Source organism: Podarcis gaigeae, assembly GCF_964106915.1.
Source record: "Podarcis gaigeae genome assembly, chromosome: 1".
In the NCBI taxonomy this organism is placed as follows: domain Eukaryota; kingdom Metazoa; phylum Chordata; class Lepidosauria; order Squamata; family Lacertidae; genus Podarcis; species Podarcis gaigeae.
Window position 1 is genome coordinate 57,775,996 of NC_139678.1, and position 23,760 is coordinate 57,799,755.

At 43.6% G+C, this 23,760-nt stretch overlaps 1 protein-coding gene across 7 annotated transcripts in view; it reads right to left on the reverse strand.

Moving 5' to 3' along the window:
- Positions 1-847: 847 nt before the first annotated feature.
- LOC310850973 (uncharacterized protein) overlaps positions 848-23,760 on the reverse strand; it is an 86,223-nt gene continuing 63,310 nt past the window's right edge. For 4 of the 7 annotated variants that reach the window (XM_083752977.1, XM_083752978.1, XM_083752976.1 and 1 more), the window contains exons 4-8: positions 8,914-9,009; positions 6,695-6,757; positions 5,863-5,895; positions 3,589-3,671; positions 848-1,028 (exon numbers count right to left, since the gene is read on the reverse strand). In XM_083752977.1, coding sequence (XP_083609103.1) covers positions 943-1,028; positions 3,589-3,671; positions 5,863-5,895; positions 6,695-6,757; positions 8,914-9,009 — 361 coding nt within the window. In that variant the 3' untranslated portion in view covers positions 848-942. Of the gene's footprint in view, positions 1,029-3,575; positions 3,672-5,862; positions 5,896-6,694; positions 6,758-8,913; positions 9,010-23,760 lie in introns of all 7 variants that reach the window. The other 3 variants (XM_083752981.1, XM_083752980.1, XM_083752979.1) reach the window with 2 other exon arrangements.

The following is a 23,760-nucleotide window of genomic DNA, read 5'->3' on the forward strand; positions in this document are numbered from 1 at the left end:
AGTTTCGAAAAACATTTCATTGTGAGGAGCAATGCGATTGATGGACGGGCACAATTTAATACTCGTATGAAAAAGGAAAATTGAACCTATGGATGATTTTATTACCTCTCTATATTCCCTAGCTGAGCGTTGTGAATGTGATATCCTCCTCTGTGAAATAATCAGAGACATAATTGTTGTGGATGTCAAAAAACTCAAAGTGTCCAAATAACTACAATTGGATGAGAGACTTACCCTGGAAAAAGCGTAGTGAAGTAGCATGAGAGAGTGTAAAGAGGCCACCATTAAGACCTTCAAAAAAGGAGCAGCATTCCCCACCCTCACACTGACAGTATTCATATTCTGAAGAGAAAGTCACAGCTACAGGGACAATCCACCACACAAAACTCACAAAACAGGGAGGAAAAATGTCGGTGGCAGGATTCTGCCTAGGATTCTGTTTGCTACTATTGCAAGAAAAAGGAACATTTTGTTAAAGTATGCTTTGCTGAAGTAGCACTGGGACAAGTCACTACTAATCCAGCTGGCTTTCTGGGATCCTTGGCAGACAATCAAATAGTAAATATGAGAATGTGGTTGGCAGAAATCGAGATGGATGGGTACCAAGTAGAATTCAAGCTTGACTCTGGGTGTCACAACTAACCTACTAGTGGTATTTAGACTACATTCAAAACACCAGGAGAACAGTGGGCAGCTTCAGGGTAGTTATGCACTGCAATGGCAAAGAAGAAATCAGGAAAGTGATTTATGTAGTGAAGCAAATAGAAAGCCCTTGTTAGGATGCAGAATGGTATGTGTCCAGCATTTGCCAACAGGAATACCAATATTGACTACCTCAGAAGGTCGCCTTTCTGTTGTGTTTTAATAGCATACAGAACTATGATAGAAAGAGGCTACAGATTCGCCAGATTCTTCCTGCAGCTCTTCATTCAGACTTCCCCTTCATTGTCTCATAATGTCCTCTGGACCAGGCTTAATTGTAATCTCTTTGCTGCTAAAGTCTTTATTCACTTCTGAAGCAGGAAGTTCTGGAAGAAAACATCATCATTATTTTTAATTAAATCGCTGGATATTGCAACACAGGCATTCAGCTTTGCCCTAATTGACTCCTCTTGGCCACTGTATCATCTCCTGAAATCATATCACTAGATAAAGTTTTCATACAGTCTATGCAAATGATAATAATCTTATAACATGGAGTTTGTGGCGATACACAACTATGGTTTGGGGAAATGTTCACGTTTTCAAACCATAGTCTGTGATCAGACAGCAAACAAGAATCAGAAATTTTGGTTTCTGCTAGCTGTAGCTTGGCATGATGTCTGAATTGCACCCCAGAAGCAGGAGCAGTTCTGTACCATAGTTTGTATGTTGGGAAGCTCAAAGCAAGGTTTGGCATGATGTCTGAACCAAGTCAGTAACCATATTCACTACCATGTACAAATTGCTTGGAGATTTTTGAGTTTTAACTGCTTTTAAATAAATTAAATAGTATGATAATTGTAAGAGGTGACACTCTCCTTTACACTCAATTGCTCTTCTAATGTCAACAGTATTCAAATCCAAAGTGGGCCAAGGGAAATCACAACTGTTCATCTGTCTCACTAAATGCTGGTTTTCATCATGAAGTCTGCCTCAGGTGAACAAATCATCATATAAATGTGTCACTCCCTCATAATTTGGCCCTAATCATGATTTTACATTATAATGTGATAATATTATAGTGTAAAATCATGATTAGGGCCAAATAAGACTACTACTTTTCATGTTCTGAAAATGCTTTTCCAGTGCATTTTCATATGCTGGAAAAGTCTTGAAAGATTTCAACCTGCGTCCAAAGCCTCACTTACCACATCCTGACTTCGATATTTCAGGGATACAGTGAAGTGAGATATATAAATGTTCACGAGACCCTTTGGGGACCAGGATTGTTTGGAAATTGGGGACAGACAGACACACACACACACACACACACACACACACACCAACTGTGGCTATGTGCATATGATACACTTAAAAAGGACATGCTGTTTTAAGAATCCTGGGAAGTATAGTTTTTAAGGGTGTTGGGAGTTGCAGCTCTGTGAGTGGTAAATTACAGTTCCCAGGATTTGCATGGGGGGTGGGGTTACTTTAACTGTATGGTGTCTGCACAGCCACAGTTTCAATTCCCCAAATCACACACAAAACAAGTGTACTTCATTTATCATTTATTTATATCAATCAAAAATAATCAAAGCTGTTCCATTAACCTCAACACATAAAAAATGGCTGTATGAGCGGTTTCTTACTTCAGATCTGATCATCTGCTAGACATTATGAAGTAGGTGAGTCAAGGTTCAGAGAGGCCTCCCTAAGGGTCGTACTTGCCAAGATGATCCAGGTATCTTTCAGGTCAGCCTGAGAGCATCACCACACCACTGGGCTTGCCTTCAAGAATCCTAAGGCTATTGGAATGGATGTAAAAGCAGATCCCTTGGTATTTTTACCCTAGTGTTATTTATCGAACATTCACTGTGGTTTGTTTGTGGGGATTGGCATTGCATCAAGCAAGTGTTCTCCTACTCTAGAGAACGAGAGTGTTCTTTCAGTGCATTTTCCTGTCACTTTCCGTATTGTGAGGAGTCCGTTTTTTTGGAGGAAACAGGTTTAGGGCACAAATTGTGTAACTTGAATTTGCTGGTACGTGGATCCCACCTGAAAATAATGACAGTCCAGAACTGCCCCGTGACACATGAGGCACCATCTTGGTCAGAAGGAGCGACTGCTGATTATGAAGGGGGGAGGGAAAGGGCAAAGAAAATGTAGGAGAAGCTCGAAGGCAGCCCTTTTTTGTTCACTTTGTTGAAATTTCCTTCTATTCCATTAAAAAAGAACAAACAGTTCATTTGTTTCAGAGGTGCCGCACATCTGTTTCTGTGTCTAATCACTGTTAATTATAAAGGACCACGTCTCAGTAATATTCCCGGTCCCAGAGCTATGGCGTGCTTGTTGCTTCGCCTACAGTGTTTATTGCCAACTTTTGGCACAGCCTCATTTCATTATCAAACACAAAAAGGTAGAGCTTTTACTGGATCCTTGGCATGCACTACAAGCTATCCAAACTTAATACTAAAGCGGTGACTAATCAGGGAATTCCCGCGAGGAAGCTTTGTAATAACTCTTGCAAGGGTAACAAGGACAATTTCCATAGCCACAATGTTTTAAGCCAAACAAAATCCAAGCAGCTCTTATTTTTCCCCTTGCATGACCACACACACACACACACACACACACGGTAAGCAATGTCCTTCTAAAACAGAACGGCTGTAGGATTAGCGTGCAAGGTTTGCATTGCTTTATCATAGTGAGGCTAATAGCAAAATTCTATTAATTGCCGGAGAGTGTTTTGTTTGGCAAATCCAGGAAGCAGTTTACATGGCTACGCAGTGCTCTGGTTCACAGTGCTTCTAAAATAGTATTATTGTAAGGGACTAATACTGATTAGGGACAGTTCCCCGGAGGAAGGAGGGCCTTTTGATGATTGAGTCATTTCCTTTCTCTGTTCTGCTTCAATGATACAGTTCTTCTCTCACCCCAGATACACACCCCTTCTGTCCAGAGAGTCCTCCAGCAGAGTGCTCAGAACTTCATGCCTTGGCCTGACGTAGAGATGCTTGCGTTCATGGCTCCTGGAGCAAGCAATGAAGCAAATATCAGATGACATACACCCACAAGACCACGTATTCACCTCCCACACAACGCTGCGAGTTTCTATGTTAAGTTGCGGGCGAACATAGCAGATGACACAGCGATTCTTCAAACAGCTCTTCATTTGCATACAAACTATCCAATCACTGAACGTCACTTTTCGGTCCTTCATTTGCATAACTATCTACAGTATCCCCCTGCTGGCCCAGGGTGAGAACTTCAGTACATAACATTCTATATCCTTGCTTTCATTCATGGTTGTTTCCCAGTGTCCAGGGAAGACTGGTCCATTAGGGCAAATGGGATACCAACCTCGATCAGCCCTTAGCCAGCCCCCATCTGCCTGCCTTCTTACTTACCGTATTTTTTGCTCTATAAGACTCACTTTTTTCCTCCTAAAAAGTAAGGGGAAATGTGTGTGCGTCTTATGGAGCGAATGCAAGCTGCGCGGCTATCCCAGAAGCCAGAACAGCAAGAGGGATTGCTGCTTTTACTGCACAGCGATCCCTCTTGCTGTTCTGGCTTCTGAGATTCAGAATATTTTGTTTGTTTGTTTTCCTCCTCCAAAAACTAGGTGCGTCTTGTGGTCTGGTGCGTCTTATAGAGCAAAAAATACGGTACTTAGAACCAGACCGAGGAGATAGCAGTGGCTGTCAGCTTCCTCCTCCTTAGTCTTCCCATTGTAGGGAAGAGGAAGGGGACAAAACTAGAATTAGTTGACTCCTACTGTTATTGACCTCCCTGCTTTCTGCCCTACCAGTCCCAGTGGGCATAAGCCACAGCCACCAACGTCCTTCATATTAAAATATACTGGGGTTTTTTGTTGTTGATTATGTACATTGATATCCTTGTCAAAGAGTGGATTATATTTAAATAAATATTAAATTTATTCATTTTAAAAGCTACCATAAGCCCCCAAAACACAAGAGCAGTTCCGCTTTCAAAGACTCACAAAACTGATTATTCTAGAGCTCAGCAGTGCCAATTTGATCTGACGGTCTTACTGTATTGGGGGAACAAACAGTTGGTTTGTTGAAATTCATCAGAATGCTGGAAATAAGTTTCACCTCTTTTGGTATCCCAGTTTCTGCTTTTAACAGTCTACAGTGGACGCTCAAGTTGCGAACGTGATCTGTGCGGGATGCACGTTCACAACCCGCAGCGTTCGCAACCCGCAGCGGTTCGTCTGCGCACGCGCGGGTTGAGATTCGGCGCTTCTGCGCATGCGTAAAGTGCGATTTAGCACTTCTGTGCATGTGCAACCGCTAAAACCTGGAAGTAACACGTTCTGGTACTTCTGGGTTTTGACAGTCCATAACCCCCCAAAAAAGGCAACCTGAAGCATCTGTAACCCGAGGTTTGACTGTACTGTGCTTTCCATTTTGACAGGTCCACTCCACTTCTGTGTGGGGAGGCTTTGTGGGCAGACCGTGTGGTCTCTCACTCTCAGGGCTGAGCTGTGCCCCTGTGTCATTTGGGAGTCCCCGACCGCGTCTCAGGCCGGCCAGCCAATCCTGTCGGACTGGGGCATGTGGCTTCAGCTATTTGAACCCTGGGGGAGCTTGAGTCGATTTGCATTGGCGGGGCTCCCCCTATTGGTGGTTGACCCTTCCTGGACTCCCTGCACAGCGGGCAGGAGTCAGATATAGTTGGTTCAGTCCAATGCGTAAGCCAATACCGCTCACATTCTGTAACCAATAAAGTTGTGGCCTAAATTTTGCCCATTAACCTAATATATTGTGTCAATGTGTCTTTTTCAACATAGGGGGAGGCCTCGGGGTCTTGACACGCAAATGATATGTTACAGACGATATATTACATTGCCACATTACAGAAGTTATAGGCCACTACCCTGCTGGACATTAGAAAGGGCGTTGGACTAGATGACCCTCATGGTACCAACTCTACATTTCTATGATTCTATTATTCTAAATCCAAACGAAGCAAATTAATCTATCCACACATGGCAGGTTAAATTCACCAAGGCCATTCCCTTCCCGCCTAATGTGCTTTGAGTTATATTTACATGTTGCTGTAAACACCAGAGAGGGGGTGGGGTGACTTCACTAAATGCACATTATCTGTTTTGTTTCCCCACACCTGCAACTCCCCAACTCCTGTTCATGAAGCTGTTATCTGTGCATGTGCAATTGCTGTCTGAATTGTACATACCTTAGCTTAACTGGAAAGTGAATGTGACTTCTATTGCGTGTCGAGGTCCCCAGGTCCACCCCAATAACTCACACATCACACAGAATTTTTGTTTAAAGTTTTTGGCATAATTTTGGCCACAACTTTATTAAAATACAAATTTGTGAGTGGTTGCTTAGGCATTGGTTGTGACTATCTGCCCTCACCATGGGGGACAGACTGACATTCCGCACGATGCGGAAGTCAGAATGGGGGAATACACTTGGGGGTTAGGCTGAGCAGGGAACCTGCCCTCACCCCAAATGCAACCAGGAGCTCATTGCTATGGCCCGAGCCCCCTTGACAGAGCAATAGTTAGCCCCCAATTCCTTTAATAGAATCCCTTGCAGCAGCAGCATTAGAGGGGCAGGCACAGCCAATCCATGCCCCTCAACCAACCAAACCATAAACCAATGCCTAACTGCAACCTTACAAGTTGTGACGATTTGCTACGCAGTAGGCAAAAACCGAATGGCTCCAACCAATCAGCCAGATGGACAAAATTCCTACAAGTCCCCCGCTCCAAAGCAGACGACCCCATGACAGGCATAGCAAGGTCAAAGCAAACAACCCTATTCTAGGGAGGGAGGGACGGGCAATCTGCTGCACGGGTGAAAAGAGGAAGCCCTAGCCTCGTGCAAAGAGTTTTAGCATTTCTGGCTGTCAATCAATAAATGGCAACATTAATTTCTTCCCAACAACAAGGGAAGCCCCAATCACATTAGTGGCCAACGATCAGTTAGCCCACCCCCAACTTTGGAGTGTCCTGGCGGCCCCCACCGCAACACGTGCTCTCCATGAAGGAGAACACGCTTTGTCATCAGATAGAAGCTGGCTTGAGGGAAGACTCATCAAACAGCAGCATTTTTTCAAGAAACTACAGGATGGATATTAGCCACACATTGTGGCTAATGTTGTGTGCACATCACTTCAGACATCAGCAGTGGAAGCACACTGGAGCCAGAGTAAATGGTAATGTGTATACAGCCTTAGACTCCCCCTCCAAAGCCACCCAAAAAGGGGTGTTTGAGGGAATCATAACACAGATAAACCAGTAAAACAAGGACATTTTATCACCCATTCTTATCCATATGCACATTACAGCAATAATAGTCAGTCATTTCATAATGAAATGTTTTTTAAAATGAGGGTATTCCACACAGGGCTTTTTTTCAGCAGGAAAGAGAGAGTAAGGGAGATGTTTATGGTGAGTTCTGGCACCCCTTTTTCTAGAGAAGTAGCACTGATTCCACATTTGTGGAATGTGGGTTTCAGCCTAAGAGACAGGCTCCATCCCTTGTGGAACCATGCCGGCTCTAAAGACCTCTTGACTGTGGTTCTCAGCAGCTAATCTGGTGGTGAGCATGGTCAAAGTAGGTGCCCTCCTCCTCTTAAACTGGCCCGCACAGACACAAAGGCCCTCCATTATTGAATTTATAACCAGGAAGAGGGTCATCATCATCAGGACAATCCCCACTTTAGCAACGGGCCTACTTTAAAAAGAAATTTGCCCCTGCCACCAAAACTCATGAGGTATGGGGACGGCAGAAAAATTGGCTTGGGGGAATTGAACCAGGACCCCAAATGGAGGGCTAGCTGTCCCTGCTTTACAAGAAACGCCATACAAAGCACATGTTAATTGTCATATGCCAATCCTAAAGCACATACACCCTTGGAAGCCAATTGTGGCTGCCCAATGTGCATACCTGCTGCAGAAGAGATGCCAGTTTGCTTTACATGAGCCAAGTGAAACTTGCAGGAAATCACAGCAATCTCCTCCTGCAACAACCATTGCAGAAGGGCTTATTTTATCAAGATGCTGCAGATCTTATGCCCATTATCCATTGCTTTGTGGGTTTGTCACACATTTTCTAAATGGGCAATTTTGAAATGACATTTAAGGCCAGCAAGGGAAGGCTATCCCGTCTAAGCTAAGCTTAGACATTTTAAAGTGCTTTCCCTCTGGAGGTGCAGTAATTGCTTTACGATTAGACAGGAAGCTGTATCAGCATTATTGCTCTAAAGGAGCCAGTGTTATCAAAAGACAACACTTCGGGGCCTGTCCTCACAGGAAGGGCATCGTGAGTAATCAACAGTGCTTTAAGCCAATTGGCTGCAAGACCCTTTGTATGGCTGGCAGAGTGTTTAGTGGAAAACATCTGACTGCCATTATTTTGTAAAATGCCCGGAGAATATAAATTTAATAAATAACGCCACTACCATGGATGTAAAAATGTGGGTTTTGTTCTTTAACTCAAATCATATGCACATAATAATTTGTACCCAAACGCAGGTACATTCGCTTCTGCCTCTTAGTCAAGGCTTCTTCCCACCCCTCATGCTAAAATATATTACTATTTTTCTGAATATAAGAATTCACAAAGCAACTAAAAAGGAGGTAATTGCACAGAGATATTTAATAGCTGCTTGCTTATAAAATGCAATAAATCCTGAGCAGGTGTAAAAGAATAACAGATCTGGTTCTAATCAGGATATGATAACACCTTGCTTCAGATTATCTGTCTCAGCGGCTTCAAACAGAAAGATACATCATATACAACAGAGCTCTGTGGAATTTATCATTAACTTCCGAGACCCTCCAGAAAGGAGTGGACCTAGTTCTCAGCTGCTAAACAGAACACGGTAACCAACCATGTTAAAAGGTGCTGGAAGGTCCAGTGGGATCAACCAGCTAGTTGTTAGCACATACACAATATGTTGAAGTCAATCATGGTGTTACAAATGCAGTCTGTATGTAAGCGGAGAATGTGACAAATGGAACGGGGAGGTTGGAGTGATTGGATCTGTAGTAAAGTCACCAGGATATTTTTAAAACACAAAAGGGCATTCTCCTGCCTGCCTAATAAAAGTGAGACATACGATATTTCAGTGGATATTATTATTATTATTATTATTAATATTATTATTATTAGTCCTATGGGTAGGCTAATTTAGTTTGGCAAGCTGACACTGTGAGAAGGATTACAGCAGGCCCCATTAGTAACAAGGTATTACCTAAACAATTGTACATACCTGTTTGGAATAAATCCTTTCCCAAAGCATAGGTCCTTAACTATTGGAGGAGGGAGCAGTGGCTTCAGTGCCTGAACTCTTTTCTGAGTTGTAGATCTGAAAATAAATGTGCTCTTTGTGAATCATTCTGGAGGTTGGAAAAATAAGGTAAATGTGAAATAATCCTCAAAGAAATAGTGGAAAACCGAAATCAGTTCATTTCTCATGAAAGCAGTTTGATGCCACATTTAGACTAAAAATAATGAAAGCTATTAAACACTCACCCCCTTATTTCCAAATAAGAGATTGCTTTTCAGCCCAAAACCATTTTTGCTTTCATTATGACAGTAAAGGCACCTGAAGGTAACTGACACTGAGGATTGAAAATGGTGTCTAAACGTTTTTCACACGGGACTATTCCTCAGTACTGAAATGTACTGAACTTGTTTCTTTTATCAGCATTTGTTGCTTAGATTATTGTTGTTATATTAGTGTAACCAGAAGTAATCTATGTACCTTCTCAAATGTGATAACAAAATTAAAGATTGTGTTTTCTTCTATCAATCTGTAGCAATGTACTTAACAGAGTGGTAGCACAGAATACTAATTAGGTATTTGATAAACATTATAATTAGCATATCATATAATGATAGTATGAGGCCATGGGGTTTTTGATATGGAAAATTCCTAATGAATAGCAGGAATTCACAAGTTGAAGCAAGAATATTTACAGCGATAGTATCTTTTGGCTTTTGGCAAGTTTGATATCAGAATGTACCTTTCCCAAGACAGCACAAGGGACAACCTTCTGAAAATCCCTTTTCTTGGGAAAGGACCTTATGAAAGACATTGCAAAACCATTGGTTCCCCCACTTTGGTTTTTCTAACTTTCCCTCTAAGAGCTCCCAGGCAAGCAACAAGTCAAAACTAACAAACAACCACCTGGTGTTTTTGTGTTGATCAAACTTTCCTGGGGCTCCCCCTCCCATGCCAGTTTGAAAGCAGAATATGCAACACAGTCAAAAAAAAATATTAAGCTCAGATTAAGTCAACAAGGCAAAGTATTTCTAAAAAGAAGAGCACACACTCAGCCACTTTTAGCCATACACCTGCAGACTGTGCACAGAGATTGGAGGTGTAGTTAGCTGTTGGGAATATTGTGTTACATTCTCCTGATTATAATGCTGGTGCTTTTGTACTGTTTTCTAACATGCCTTTTGCACTGCAGTACCTGCTGCTAGGGGTGGCCTATCCCATTTCACCACCTGAGGTGAAACAGGAAGTTGCTGCCTCTTCCCTCCCACCAAAGCCGGGGTCCTGCTGCCCCCACATCTCCTCACTTGCACCAAATCCCATTTGTAAGAGCCAGTGTGGTGTAGTGGTTAAGAGCGGTAGCCTCGTAATCTGGGGAACCGGGTTCGAGTCTCTGCTCCTCCACATGCAGCTGCTGGGTGACCTTGGGCCAGTCACACTTCTTTGAAGTCTCTCAGCCCCACTCACCTCACAGAGTGTTTGTTGTGGGGGAGGAAGGGAAAGGAGAATGTTAGCCGCTTTGAGACTCCTTAAAGGGAGTGAAAGGCGGGATATCAAATCCAAACTCTTCTTCTTCTTCTAAATGTCTGTTTACTCTCATCCATTTGACTGCAGTTGTCTGAAGCTGCAGTTCCTTGACTAGTTGAATCGTCATCTCCACACACTACCTTCAAGACAAACATTGTTCTTTCTACCCTGTGAGGAAGTTAGGTGGAAAGACAGTGACTGGCCCAGTGTCACTCAATGAGCTCCATGACTGAATGGGGATTTGAACCTAGATCTTCCATAATAATAAAGGAGGCAAGCTGGCCTCCTTAAGGGTTCCCATGGAGTAGAATCTAGTGAGCAAAAAAAAGTTGCCCCATATACTAATGGTGAAATGATTCTCAAAGAGGGAGGTATTAGGCTTGGAAGGAATCCCAAAGTTTCAAAAAATATTCAGGGCAGGATACCTAATGGGGAAATGCCCCAAACAGCTTAATAAAGACAGAGCAGGCTCAGTAGGCATAGAATCCTGACTGACTTGGGAGGGGTTGCGGGAACAGGAAAGAGAGAGAGAGAGATGGAATGGAAGAAAGGATGTCTGGTTGGCCAGAAAACTGAATAGCAGCATTCCATGCTGCAACGTTTTGTTGCAGGACTCACTTGTAATGATTTCCTAATATAACTTTATTTGAGCATCAATACAACAAAATAAATATGCACACAAAACTCCTAAACCAATTCAGTTAATAATAATATTAATAATAATAATAATAATAATTTTTTTATTTATACCCCGCCCTCCCCAGCCAAGGCCGGGCTCAGAGCGGCTTACAAGCAATAATAAAAACAAGATGAATGATTACAAACTTAAAAACAAAAATAAAACACAACAATTAAAATAATGGAACATTAAAATATTAAAATGTAGCCTCATCGCAGGAGGAGAAGGATAAGAAGGGGAAAAAAGAGAGGGGGGGAGGGAGGGAATCAAACTGGCTCCAAGCCAAAGGCCAGGCGGAACAACTCTGTCTTACAGGCCCTGCGGAAAGAAATCAGATCCTGCAGGGTCCTGGTCTCATGAGGCAGAGCATTCCACCAGGCCGGAGCCAGAGTTGAAAAGGCCCTGGCTCTGGTCGAAGCCAATCTAACTTCCTTAGGGCCCGGGACCACTAGGGTGTTGTTATTTATGGACCTTGAGGCTCTCCGTGGGGCATACCAGGAGAGGCGGTCCCGGAGGTACGAGGGTCCTAGGCCGTGAAGGGCTTTAAAGGTCAAAAGCAGCACCTTAAATCTGACCCTGTACTCCACCGGGAGCCAGTGCAGCTTGAAAAGCACTGGGTGAATATGCTCCCATGGCAGAGACCCCGTGAGGAGCCTCGCTGCAGCATTCTGTACCCGCTGGAGTTTCTGGGACAGCTTCAAGGGCAGCCCTGCGTAGAGCGAATTACAGTAGTCAAGCCTGGAGATGACCGTCGCATGGATCACTGTGGCCAGGTCAGGGCGGGAAAGGTAAGGGACCAACTGCTTGATGCGGCGAAGGTGGAAAAATGTCGCCTTGGCTGTTGCTGTAACCTGCGCCTCCATGGAAAGGGAGGCGTCAAGGATTACACCCAAACTCTTAACGGAAGGCAATGGCACTAATTGGGCCCCCGCAAGAGAAGGGAGTTGGTCCCTCATCCCCATGCCATCCCGACCTAGCCATAGGACTTCTGTCTTCGAAGGATTTAGTTTCAATCGGCTCCCACGAAACCATCCAGCCACAGCTTCCAAGCATCTGGTCAATGTGTTTGGGGCCGAGTCGGTGTGGCCATCCATCAGCAGATAGAGCTGAGTGTCATCAGCATATTGGTGACAGCCCAGCCCAAAGCTCCGGATAATCTGGGCAAGGGGGCGCATAAAGATGTTAAAAAGCATCGGGGAGAGAATTGCGCCCTGCGGCACTCCACACACCAAGGTGTGGCGCGACGACATTTCCCTCCCTAGTGCCACCCTCTGTCCCCGACCAGAGATAAAAGAGCACAACCAGTTACGGGCTATGCCCTGTATCCCCACGTCTGCGAGGCGGTGGTCCAGAAGATCATGATCGACCATGTCAAAGGCTGCTGGCAAATCTAAAAGGATCAGCAGTCCTGACCCGCCTCGATCCAGTTGTCTACGGAGATCGTCTGTTAAGGCAACCAGAGCCGTCTCCGTCCCAAAACCAGGACGGAAACCGGACTGAAATGGATCTAATGCCGATGTTTCCTCCAGAAACCTACCAAGCTGCTCAGCAACCGCTCTCTCAATTACCTTACCCAGTTATGGAAGATTTGAAACTGGGCGGTAATTGGATAGGTCTAAGGGATCTAATGAAGTTTTTTTTAAGAGTGGACACACCACTGCCTCCTTCAGTTCCCCTGGGAATGTCCCCGTGTCAAGGGACAAATTGATAATTTCAACCAGAGGGGTCCGCGCAACATCTGGACACTCCCTAATCAGCCAAGATGGGCACGGATCAAGGAGGCAGGTGGTGGGCCTACTAACTTGGAGGAATCTATCCACATCAGTAGGGAGTATCCGATCGAAATGGTCCAACACTGGACCTGAAGTCATTCGAGGGGCCTCCAGTTCAGTCACTGTATCTAAATTGGCAGGGAGGTCACGGCGGAGCAATAGGACTTTATCTGCAAAAAAACTCGCAAATGCCTCACAGCTGTGGGTCGAATTTGTGCTTAAATTTGGTTGTCCTCCTAAGGACATTATTGACCTAATTATTCTAAAAAGTTGTGCTGGGCGAGAGCTAGCGGATGCAATGGAAGCTGCAAAGTAAGATTTCTTAGCAGCTTTCATAGCCATCTCATAGGCTTTCATAAGCGTCCTATAAGATGTTCTTGAGGCTCCGTCACGAGTCCGTCGCCATACTCGCTCTAGCCGTCTGAGATCCCGCTTCATTTTCCGGAGCTCCTCAGTAAACCAAGGGGCCCGGTTTCGACGGGGTCGCAGAGGGCACTTAGGTGCGATCTCATCAATGGCTGCCAAGAGCCGGTTATTCCAGTCCTCAACAAGGTCATCTAATGAGTCGCCAGGAGGAGCAGGGTTCCGCAAGGCTTGTCGGAATCTATCAGGATCCATCAGTTTTCGCGGACGAGCCCAAATAGGTTCGCCACCCGAGCCAGGGAGGAGCGGGAAGTCAATCTTGGCTTTCAGAGCGTAGTGATCAGACCATGGCACTTCCACAGCAGGGAGCATGATCACATCTATGCCAGCCCCAAAGATCAGATCCAGCGTGTGGCCTGCTTGATGGGTAGGGCTCAGTTAGTGCATTTGCTTATGCTCCTACACATTCTGTACATGATACCACAGACTTTTCTTAATAGGAAGGGCTATAAAGGCTTCCTGTTCCGGCAAGGACTTTGCCTAGCTCTCATTCATGGTGTGTTTAGTTTCCTGGCTCTGACCCCGACTTGACTCTTGGCTTACAGCTTCTGGCTCCCACTTGGTGACTGCCTGCAGTTCAGCTCTGATACTTCCAGACAGCAATTAAAGACAGTAGCTTTCTTTGGAGACAAGATTTGACAACCTTATTAACCGCAATGCACTGGGGCCCCAGAACACTGTTAGAGCTGGACTGGGACCTCCACAGTACTAAAGAGGGCACAGTGCTCTGGCGACGTCTGAGAACCTGTTTACACACCCATGTTCACAACTCAAAAACAGCATCAAGTGACAACCTGTGTGAAAGAGCCATCACTGCTCAGACACCATAGATAATGGCCTCAAACACAGGTGGTGGGCCTGAACTAAGAAGAGTTTCCTGAGCTCAAATGTAACAGAGAACTCTGGTTAGTTTAAAAATGGAAGCATGTGTTTCTGGTGACCATATTAGAGCAAGAGAGGAGGCTGCAAGCTTGAGGCTTGTGCAAATTCATTCACATAATGCTAAACCATAATTTAGTGCTATGTCTGGACCACCCCAGAGCTTCATGAGAGAGATGCTACTGTGATGGTGTTCACTGAATTCTTCACTGGGATTTTTATGTAACACTTTTTGATTCCTAAATTAGTGTCTCCTCAATGACAGTTGTGAGAAAAAAGCTGAACATCTGGACTAGGTCCAAGTATTTAGTCTGAGGCTATCTCCATGGCTTTTCCTTAACTCACACAAGTGTCTGTGCTGCAGTGCACGGACTGTGGAAGGACCATGTGGACAGCGTCTGTCTCTTGAAAGAACCCTTGTGTGCTTCTACCCTGAAATCTCCTGATGTACCAAGTTTCAGGGCCAGTTTCCGCATGCATGAACTTCACTTAATCTATCATCACTCGATTACTCAGCTCCTGGGCCTGCTGCTTGAAATGGTGCCACCAAAAGATAATCGTCAGTTCAACATAACACAGCAGAATGTACCGAAAGAACTGGCTGGTTCCCACCATGTATTTTTGTGCTCGCATTTCACAGAATCGGGCCCTTTAACAGCTGGCCGAACTTTGTTATGATGAATACTCTGAGCTCTAATTGTTTGGTGAAAAATATTGCTCAGTGGCTATATAAACAATTTTAATTGGCTCAGGAGCCCCAAAATGTGCTTTTTTTGTTTGGCTGCCAAGCTGGCTTTCTCGCCTGCTAATTATGCTGAGCTCTAGCTTTTAGCAAAAACAGGAAATAAAGCATCCATTACTCAAATGACAACTTCTCACCCAGCCTGCATTTCAACATCCATTGTGTAATTTCCTACTCTTGAGCCCAGTTAAGAGCTAAACACATTTTAAAAACAAGTCGCCCCTTTTTGCAAGGGCCAGTGCTACAGTTTATGCTACCCATTAGTAGACTGCAGTGTTTGCAATTCTAGAAGCACTCAAAAGAGGTTAGCCGCACACCCAGCATGCATCCGTGTGAGAGAAGTCATTATCTCCCAGCTCCTGCTGCCTACCTATTTTCAATAAATAAACCCACCGCAGGACTTGTATCAGCCTTCAGGCAAGACAACAGGTAAAACTTCCCTGTGGGATTGCTAGTCATTGTCCTTCAGGGATAACCTCTTTCTCTGCCGCTCAACAAAGGGTCATTGTCGAGCGTCAGCTGCCCTCAATACACTCTCCCACCCCACCCCCAATAGATTCAGTAGATTTGCTCAGCTTTATCTAGCAGCAAAGAAATAGATTATTGACTGTTTTACACAGATATAATTGGACAATTGTTCTCGTGGGAAGTCTCTGCTTTTGAAGTGAGAACTTGAAGACCAAGAAGGAAGGAAGCTGTGACCTCTCTGAGGTGGAGAGGAGCTTAGGGACTTCACACAGAAAGACTTCGCCTTTCCCTGGCATAGTAATGGTAGTTTGCTAGAAAGAGAAAAAGAGAAGATCAGCTAAGCCCATTCCCTGGATGTGTGATGCCACAGACATCTGCATTATTGAAACCTATGTGCAGGTGCAGTCATAGACATCCAGAGAGCAGGACCAACAGTTCTGCCTGCTCCATTCCCTGGCAAACATGCAGGGCCCCCTTCATGGCTCAACACGTTCCCATTTTCAAACACTGACAGCTGGCTTGGTGGAGCTCCATAGTCAATTATTTTACCACTTTGCAGACAAAACAGATACTGTAATCATTTTGCTAAGTAGATACACAGTTCTCACTTTTGCTTTCATTTTTGTGGACAAGGCGGCAGTGTGAAGGCAAAATCTTGAGAAGCCCCATGCAGTCTCTCTTCCTCTTTCCTCTGCGCACATTCACACAGAACAGCAGTCCCTACTCTGTACTGCAGGCTTTGTGCTTGCAGCATAGCTATCTGCCTCTTGAGCCTCATTGCGCACACACCCAAAAAACCAAATGTGTCTAGAAGGGATATCATACTATAGGGATTTGTGGGAGTATCCCACAAAGGATAAGATGTGTTTGGGACACTCTTCGCTTGATTGTGTGTGGGGAAAACCTTTTATCAAGGCGGAGTCCGTTCATGTTCTGTCCATGTAGATTTGGATAAGCTGTGCTCTGAGGGAAAGAGATAGTTCCAGCTTCTGATTCAGTGTGGCTGATGAGCTGAGCAAAAGCCTTATACATCCTTTTCCCATAGCCTTTTATTTTTAAACACAGCAATTTATGCTCCTTCGCCATTTTTAGTTACAATTTCATAATGGGGTGAGAATATTCCTTCAGAAGAAAAAGCATATGCTATCCAACAGAAGAAAACACAGAAAGCACAAAGAATAATGTAATTGTTCAGATTCAGAAAGAAGTAATAAAATTCATTTTAAAAAATCTGTGTTCAGTTTTTTCTCAACATACATTAGCAAAGAGAACTACAACCATCTCTTATACGCCTGCTTTGTAGTAAGTCCTATTGATATCAATGGTGGTGGTATTATTTCCAGGGAAGTGTGTCTAGGACTGCAGCCTACAGTATATCACAGAGTGAACGTTCTTGGTCAGGTCTCCCCTCTAACCAATGTGAAGTCCTTAGAATTTCCTGGAAGGTGACCTAGAACAGAACAACACCTCACATATGTGCACAGCAAACATATGCAAAATAGCAACCATGTCCCTGTTTTCCCCCTCCATGGATCTGGGAAGAGTAAACACTTAAGTTTTATTCTATCTCCTTTCCCTGCCGTAACACTCTAAGCCAGCCTGACCTTTCCCCACAGTTTATTCTTGGGCTATTCCAATGGATCATGTGCAACCATCTTCAGAATTGCCTCCCTCTTTTTGTATGGCAGTGGTAACAATGGTAGGCTACAAGCCAAGTCTGGCTAATTGTTTATTGCTGCCTGGCCTACTGACCAGGAGCCTCTCATGGAATCCTGCTACGTAACCTAGCAACATAGCTAAAACCCTTGAGTACATTTTTATGCTGCTTTTACTGCTGTTTTGATTTCTGTGTTGTTGTGTATCATTTTTCAACACTGTTGTCGGCTACCCTGAAAACACAATGTGCTTGAAGGCTGATCAGAGAAAGGGGATAACTTGAGGAGCCACCTATAAAGATGGACCTAGGAGCCAGTGTGGTGTAGTGGTTAGAGTGTTAGATTAAGACATGGGAGACCAGGCTTCCAATCCCCATGCAGCCATGAAGTTCACTAGGTGGCATTGGGCCTGGCACTGTCTCTTAGCTTAACCCACTTCACAGGGTTGTTCTGAGGACAAAATGGAGATAGAGAGAAGCATGTATGTACACCTTGAGCTCCTTGGGAAATAAATGTAATCAATAAATAAAAATAAGATAGAAGATAGCTGTTTGGACACTTTTCTGGGAAAAGGCTTGGCCTACCACATCAGCTAGATACTTAACACACAGCTTTTGGCCAAATAAACTTACTGACCCCTATAAATTCTTAGAGTGGTTACTGATTTCTCATTTCCTCTCATTCTTAATATGCTACATTGCCTCATCTTGACTCATTGTCCTGCCTGGACTGGTATGCACAGTAGTCTTGCAGTTCCCTACTACCTTATATATTCTGCCTCTATATATGTAAGTTTCTTGGACCAAAGCCATTCTGTACCTGTCTACTTAAGAATTATGCTTCACTGAATTCAATGGAAATTAATCCCACATGATTAGAATTGCAGGCAAAATTATCCTGGGTTGTTTCCTTATACTGAGATGCTCTTAGATAGGAATGACAAAGAGTAAAACACTATTTGAACATTACATTAAAGGCACCTATTCAAGACAGTTAAATGTTGAGCAGATGCAAAGCACATATTTACAAGATTTTTCTCTATAAGATGAATGCTGAAATTCTCTTTTGGCACTTCTCATATGCCAAAACCTTGCAATAATAACTATTGGTGAAATGACACTTATAATGATGTTAATGTACTCATAATATAACTGTGGAGACAAACACAAAAACACGGAAGAAATGACCAGTTACACAGCATTCAGAGAAAGCACTCTCTGTCTTTTTCAGGGCATATCTACACTGCAAACATATTGGTTTCAAAGCCCTTGTTTCTCCCAAAAAAACATGGGATATAGCTGTTTGGTGGGGCCAACCAAAATTCTCTAAGAAGATTTTCTTGCTATGTTCACCAAAACAAAGCCAATGATGAGTACAGGCTACGCATTAGGGCAAATAAAGGTGCCCTTTGAATTGTCCATAAAAGCACTGGATTCATAGGTTTCCATAGGCAATTTGCTCAGCTTATTGATCCTCTGCTGTTTAAATTAAAGTTTGATGTCCTGGAACAGGCTATTTGGCACAAAGCACTAATAGGATGCAAAAGCACATATGTTGCCACAATGGAAACATTAACCTGCACACAGAGCAACAAACTGCATTGCTAAATGAGCTGCATATGCAGTTTAAACCTCCAAATATTTTTAGAAATTTGCTGCAGGATGTGATGATGATCAACAACACAGATGACTTCAAAAGGGGGTTATATTTATTTTTTAGGTTTCCTGCCCGCCCTTCATGACAGGGTCCCAGGGCAGATTACAACAACAGAGCGCAATTATTAAATAAAAAGATAAAACCATTGCAATTATGAAAACAAATACAAACTTCCCGAATGGAAAAGAAGAGGACACATTCAGGAAAAGAGGTGGGTCTCTCAAAACAATATACCCCAACCGTCAAAGGGAAGGGCCAAGAGGAGCGTCCTCAGCGTTTTGTGAAAGCTGTACAGCAAAGATGGCAGAAGCACTGCTGTGGGCAGAGAGTTCCACAGAGGAAAAACCACCCTCCAGGCGTTTTCTCCAAGGTCTAAGGAACCAAGTGCGTCCCCTGCAACTGTCCTAGGAAAACCAGGACATCCCTTTTCTTTTTGCGCTAGAGCATGGTGGCCAGTTTGGACATGATGATCTCAGGCTACAATCTCACCCCAGAAAAGTGCTTTTTGAAGGACCATGATCTCATGTGAGAGCACAGCCCTCCCCCAAAGTGTTTATTTCGGGGCCACAATCTCCCACAGGTCACATGATTCGCCTGTGAACCTGGCTCGGAAGATTTTGGCCTGGACATGTTGGATGGTATGAAAGTGGCTCCCACACTTTCTTATCAGCCCAACAGCATATTCAGGCCAGAGTGTTGACCTTTTAAAAGCCTGTATTTCTCCAATAAAGGGGGCAGCATATAGGAGAGGTGGACTGGAGGCAAAAGCTTAAAAGGTCTCAGTTCCCCTGCAGTTCTTGTTGGAGAAAGTGCCTCACTAGAAGCTCCCCATTGTGCTATGACAATCAGTTGGCCTTGTTGCCTTGCCTCATGGGCTCTTTGTTGGGACCAGAAAAGGATAGGTAACTATGGAGTATATTCAGGACCAGGGGTGTTGTGCTGCTAAGCATCAGTCGTTGAGGAACAACAGCAGAAGGGTTACGGCCTTCAAGTCCTGCTTCTGGACTTCCCAGAAGGATCTGGTTGGTCATTGGGAGTTACTCTGCTAGACATGATAAGCCCTGCTTATGTTCCTCTTAGTTAAAAAAAAAAATGCAAGTAGAAGAAGAGGGAGAAAGGTCGCATTCTCCTATCCCTGAAATAATAAAATCTCTTGTGGCACCTTAAAGACTAGCAAATTTATTGCAGTGTAAACTTTAGTATCTGTTGAAGTTGGTTCTAGTCTATGAAAGCTTATACTACAATAAATCTGTGAAGACAAGATACTATAAGTCTCTTTGTTGTTCATGCCGTGTCAGTAAAAACCCACTTACCTCTCTGGAAGTTCTAATCCTGAAATGATAGTAACTACATTCTAAATGTTCTCCCATGACGTATCAATGAAAAACATCCCCTCTTGCCCCAAATCTGGAAAGGTATAGCCCAAAATTCAAACTCTTCAGACTTGTCATCTCACTTGGGATTCTGTCCAATCTAAGTATGTGACAATTCACACAGTTGTCAATCATTCTAGAGGATAAGAAAAAACCAGTTCAGGTGTAATGACAGGCTATGGTTTGTCTTGAACAAAGAAGCAAGGAAGTGAACGAGAACCATCAAAAGGTGATGAGCTTATTTGAACAGAAGATTTGCTCATGAAACATCAAACCATGATTTAATGTTATATCCCCATATATGTCCCCATATGTATACTCTAATATGTAATCCTAGGTCACGCCACCCCCACCTACTCTGTCTTTTAAGCCACTTTAATATGCTGTATGTTATATACAATGCACTTAAGAGATTTACTAAATCTTGCTGGAGGATTTGAGACAATCTAGAAACTCGTGAAATCTCCTTCTCATATGATTGTATCAGCACATTATGAGAGTGGAAGCGAAAACCATATAAAAATGAGACAGAAAACTTTTAAGAAAAAGAACAAAAAGGAAATAGAGACATAAAAATGTGAAAAGGCAGGATCCATTATTAATTATGTAAAGTTTTTGAACGAGAAAAAAAATTGACCCTGAGAATGAATAGAGATTTAATTTCAAAACTGGCTTCATTTGCTGATGAATAGAAAATAGCTCAGAAGTAATGGGAAATCCAGATCTGTAAGTCCTCGATTTGGGGCTAGCTACTAGTTCACCAAGTACGCTGGAAAATAAATTAGTCTGGAGAACAATGGATATGATGACATGGAAATGTGGTAGGGAATATTAAGCAAATAGTAGTGTTGAGTATATGCATATACTTTAAGAGACAGCTGTTTGAACAGTATGAAACAAAGCAGTGAATCTCAACATTTTAAAAAGTATATATATTATTTTTTGTATTTCGGATAATGCAGTAATTTAAAAAAGCGCACAGGGTCAGAGGAAGCTGTCTTATACGAAGTGCTGTCTACACTGGGTGGCAGCAATTCTCCAGGGTTTCAGGCAGGGTTCTCTCCCAGCCCTACCTGCAGATGCTGGGAACCTGGGACTGTTTGCATGCACAACAGATGCTCAGTTGCTTAACCAATGGATTCTCCAACAACCCAGCTTCTCTTCCTTTGCCTAGCACATCTTTCTTTCCATAAATCTCAGCATGTCTGATGTACGAAAATACTTGGGATCTTAGTGCTCATATATGGACCGTTTTTTGAGATACTGAAGGCATCATGAAATCAGTAGGAACGAATGGCTCCCACGGGTTGTGAAAAAGGCAATACAGTGGTACCTCAGGTTAAGTACTTAATTCATTCCGGAGGTCCGTACTTAACCTGAAACTGTTCTTAACTTGAAGCACCACTTTAGCTAATAGGGCCTCCTCCTGCTGCCGCACTGCTGGAGCCCAATTTCTGTTCTTATCCTAAAGCAAAGTTCTTAACCTAAAGCACTATTTCTGGGTTAGTGGAGTCTATAACCTGAAGCGTATGTAACCTGAAGCGTATGTAACCCGAGGTACCACTGTACCGAGATCAGTAGAGATGATAAGACACTTTTATGCATGGGAGCCAATCTAAGTCATTGGTGCTCCAAGGATAACAGATAGCTGGGAAACTGTGGCATTCCTAGACAGGGTCTGTGAAACTGGCTAGGCATGGCATCTGGCTGTTACTCCAGCCTGCTACTCCTCTGCTGTGCTGTTTAGTGCTCATTCCATGGCACAGGGAGATACAGAATTTCAAACAGAGTTCAAGGACAATGTGGTGGGCTTGTTAGAGTGTTAGAGATCATAAAGACTTGCATTCAAATTACCTCTTGCCCTTGAAGAACCATTGGGAACTTTGGGCCAATCACTCTCTCAACACAGCCCACCTCGGAGGGCTGCTGGAGGGAAAAAATATATAATACAATATCGTAGTACTCACTGAGTCTCTCCTTTTTAGACACTGCTTTGGACTTTCGGCATCGTGCCAAAAATGTTGGTCACTATTCTTTTATGGCTTTTCAAACTGCTGCTATTTTAGTACAGTGGTACCTCAAGTTAAGTACTTATTTTGTTCCAGAGGTCCGTTCTTAACCTGAAACTGTTCTTAACTTGAAGCACCACTTTAGCTAATGGGTCCTCCTGCTGCTGCCGCGCCGCCAAAGTACAATTTCTGTTCTCATCCTGAAGCAAAGTTCTTAACCCGAGGTAATATTTCTGAGTTAGCGGAGTCTGTAACCTGAAGCTTATGTAACCTGAAGCGTATGTAACCCGAGGTACCACTGTATTGAAATAACATTGCCGCACAAACTTACTTTCACTTCACAATCACTATGCAGCTTAACATCAGAGAAGATTTTTTTTTTAAAAAAATGTTGCTCATAATTTTATGGGTTCTGGTTTGTAGGGCTATCCCAGGAACCTGCAATACCAGGATCAATGCTAGCGAAAAAGGAATCATGATCCTATGTTCAGCCAGGAGCACAAGCAACCACACAACAACAGCCGCAAAAACAAAAGCCAGCATTGCTAGGCATGTTCATGGTGTTTCTGGCAACTCGCTTGCCGCCAACTAATCACAGCACTGTGCACAAAAGAAGGCTCTGCATTAGCATGAATGCACCTGTAAGGATATCAGGGGTTACTCGAGAGCAATCAGGCAAATGCCTCCCTGGTCAGCTGTAAAGCCTCGTTATTGGTGCCAAAAAACCTTCACCATGCAGAGCGCCACTATTCCGTGGCTCGCTCATTTACTGGCAGAATCTGTGAGTGGGTGGTCCTTAAACCTTCCCCAGCAGAGTAGTTTCTTGACGCCCAGTCTGCACTTCCCCTCTCTGCACGGAAGCCTACTGCGCAGGGAGGGCGTGGGTAATGGAGGACCTCTCTCCTCCCCGCTTTGCTCAGGCAAGGTGTCCTCACCTCCTCTGAGCCCTGAAGCTCCTCTCTATTGGAGGTGTGGTTACTCTCCTCCGCTGAGAAGGTGCTGCTTCCCATGATCTTTGGGGGGCTCTCTGTAATCCATCCAGCTTTTTCCCTCTCGCCCCCGAGCCGATGGCAGTTCCCTGACAGCACCAATCGATACATGGTGATGGCTGAATGACCCTGTGGCATTACCAGCCAAGTACACTAACAAATGCTCACACAATGTTGTCCTCATTGCTGTCTGCAAGGAGAGTAATAACTGGCTATAGGGCTTTCTAAGGCCACAAACCTAGACAACTTTAAAGCAACTAAGGGGAAGCAAAGGAAGAACGAAAATCTGCTAACACCAGAGATTCCTAAGGAAAAAAGAATAATGTTTTTATACGCTGCAACAGCATCAAGAATACTGGTCGCCAAAAAAATGGAAAGGCGAAATGATACCATCGAAAGAGCAATGGCAGGAGAAACTGTTTGAATATACTGAACTAGCAAAAATGACAGAGATCATTAGAAGACAGCCAACCCAAAGGTATAAAAAAGAATGGGGGATTTATAAAGAATATTTAATTAAACATTGTCATAAGTAAAAACCCTGACATGCTTTGACTAAACTCGGCAATATGTAAGTTAGATAAAGAATACATGAGACAGATTAAAGAAAGAAAGGGTGATAAGGAACATTTAAGCAGTGATAATAAAAGGGGGAGGGGAGGT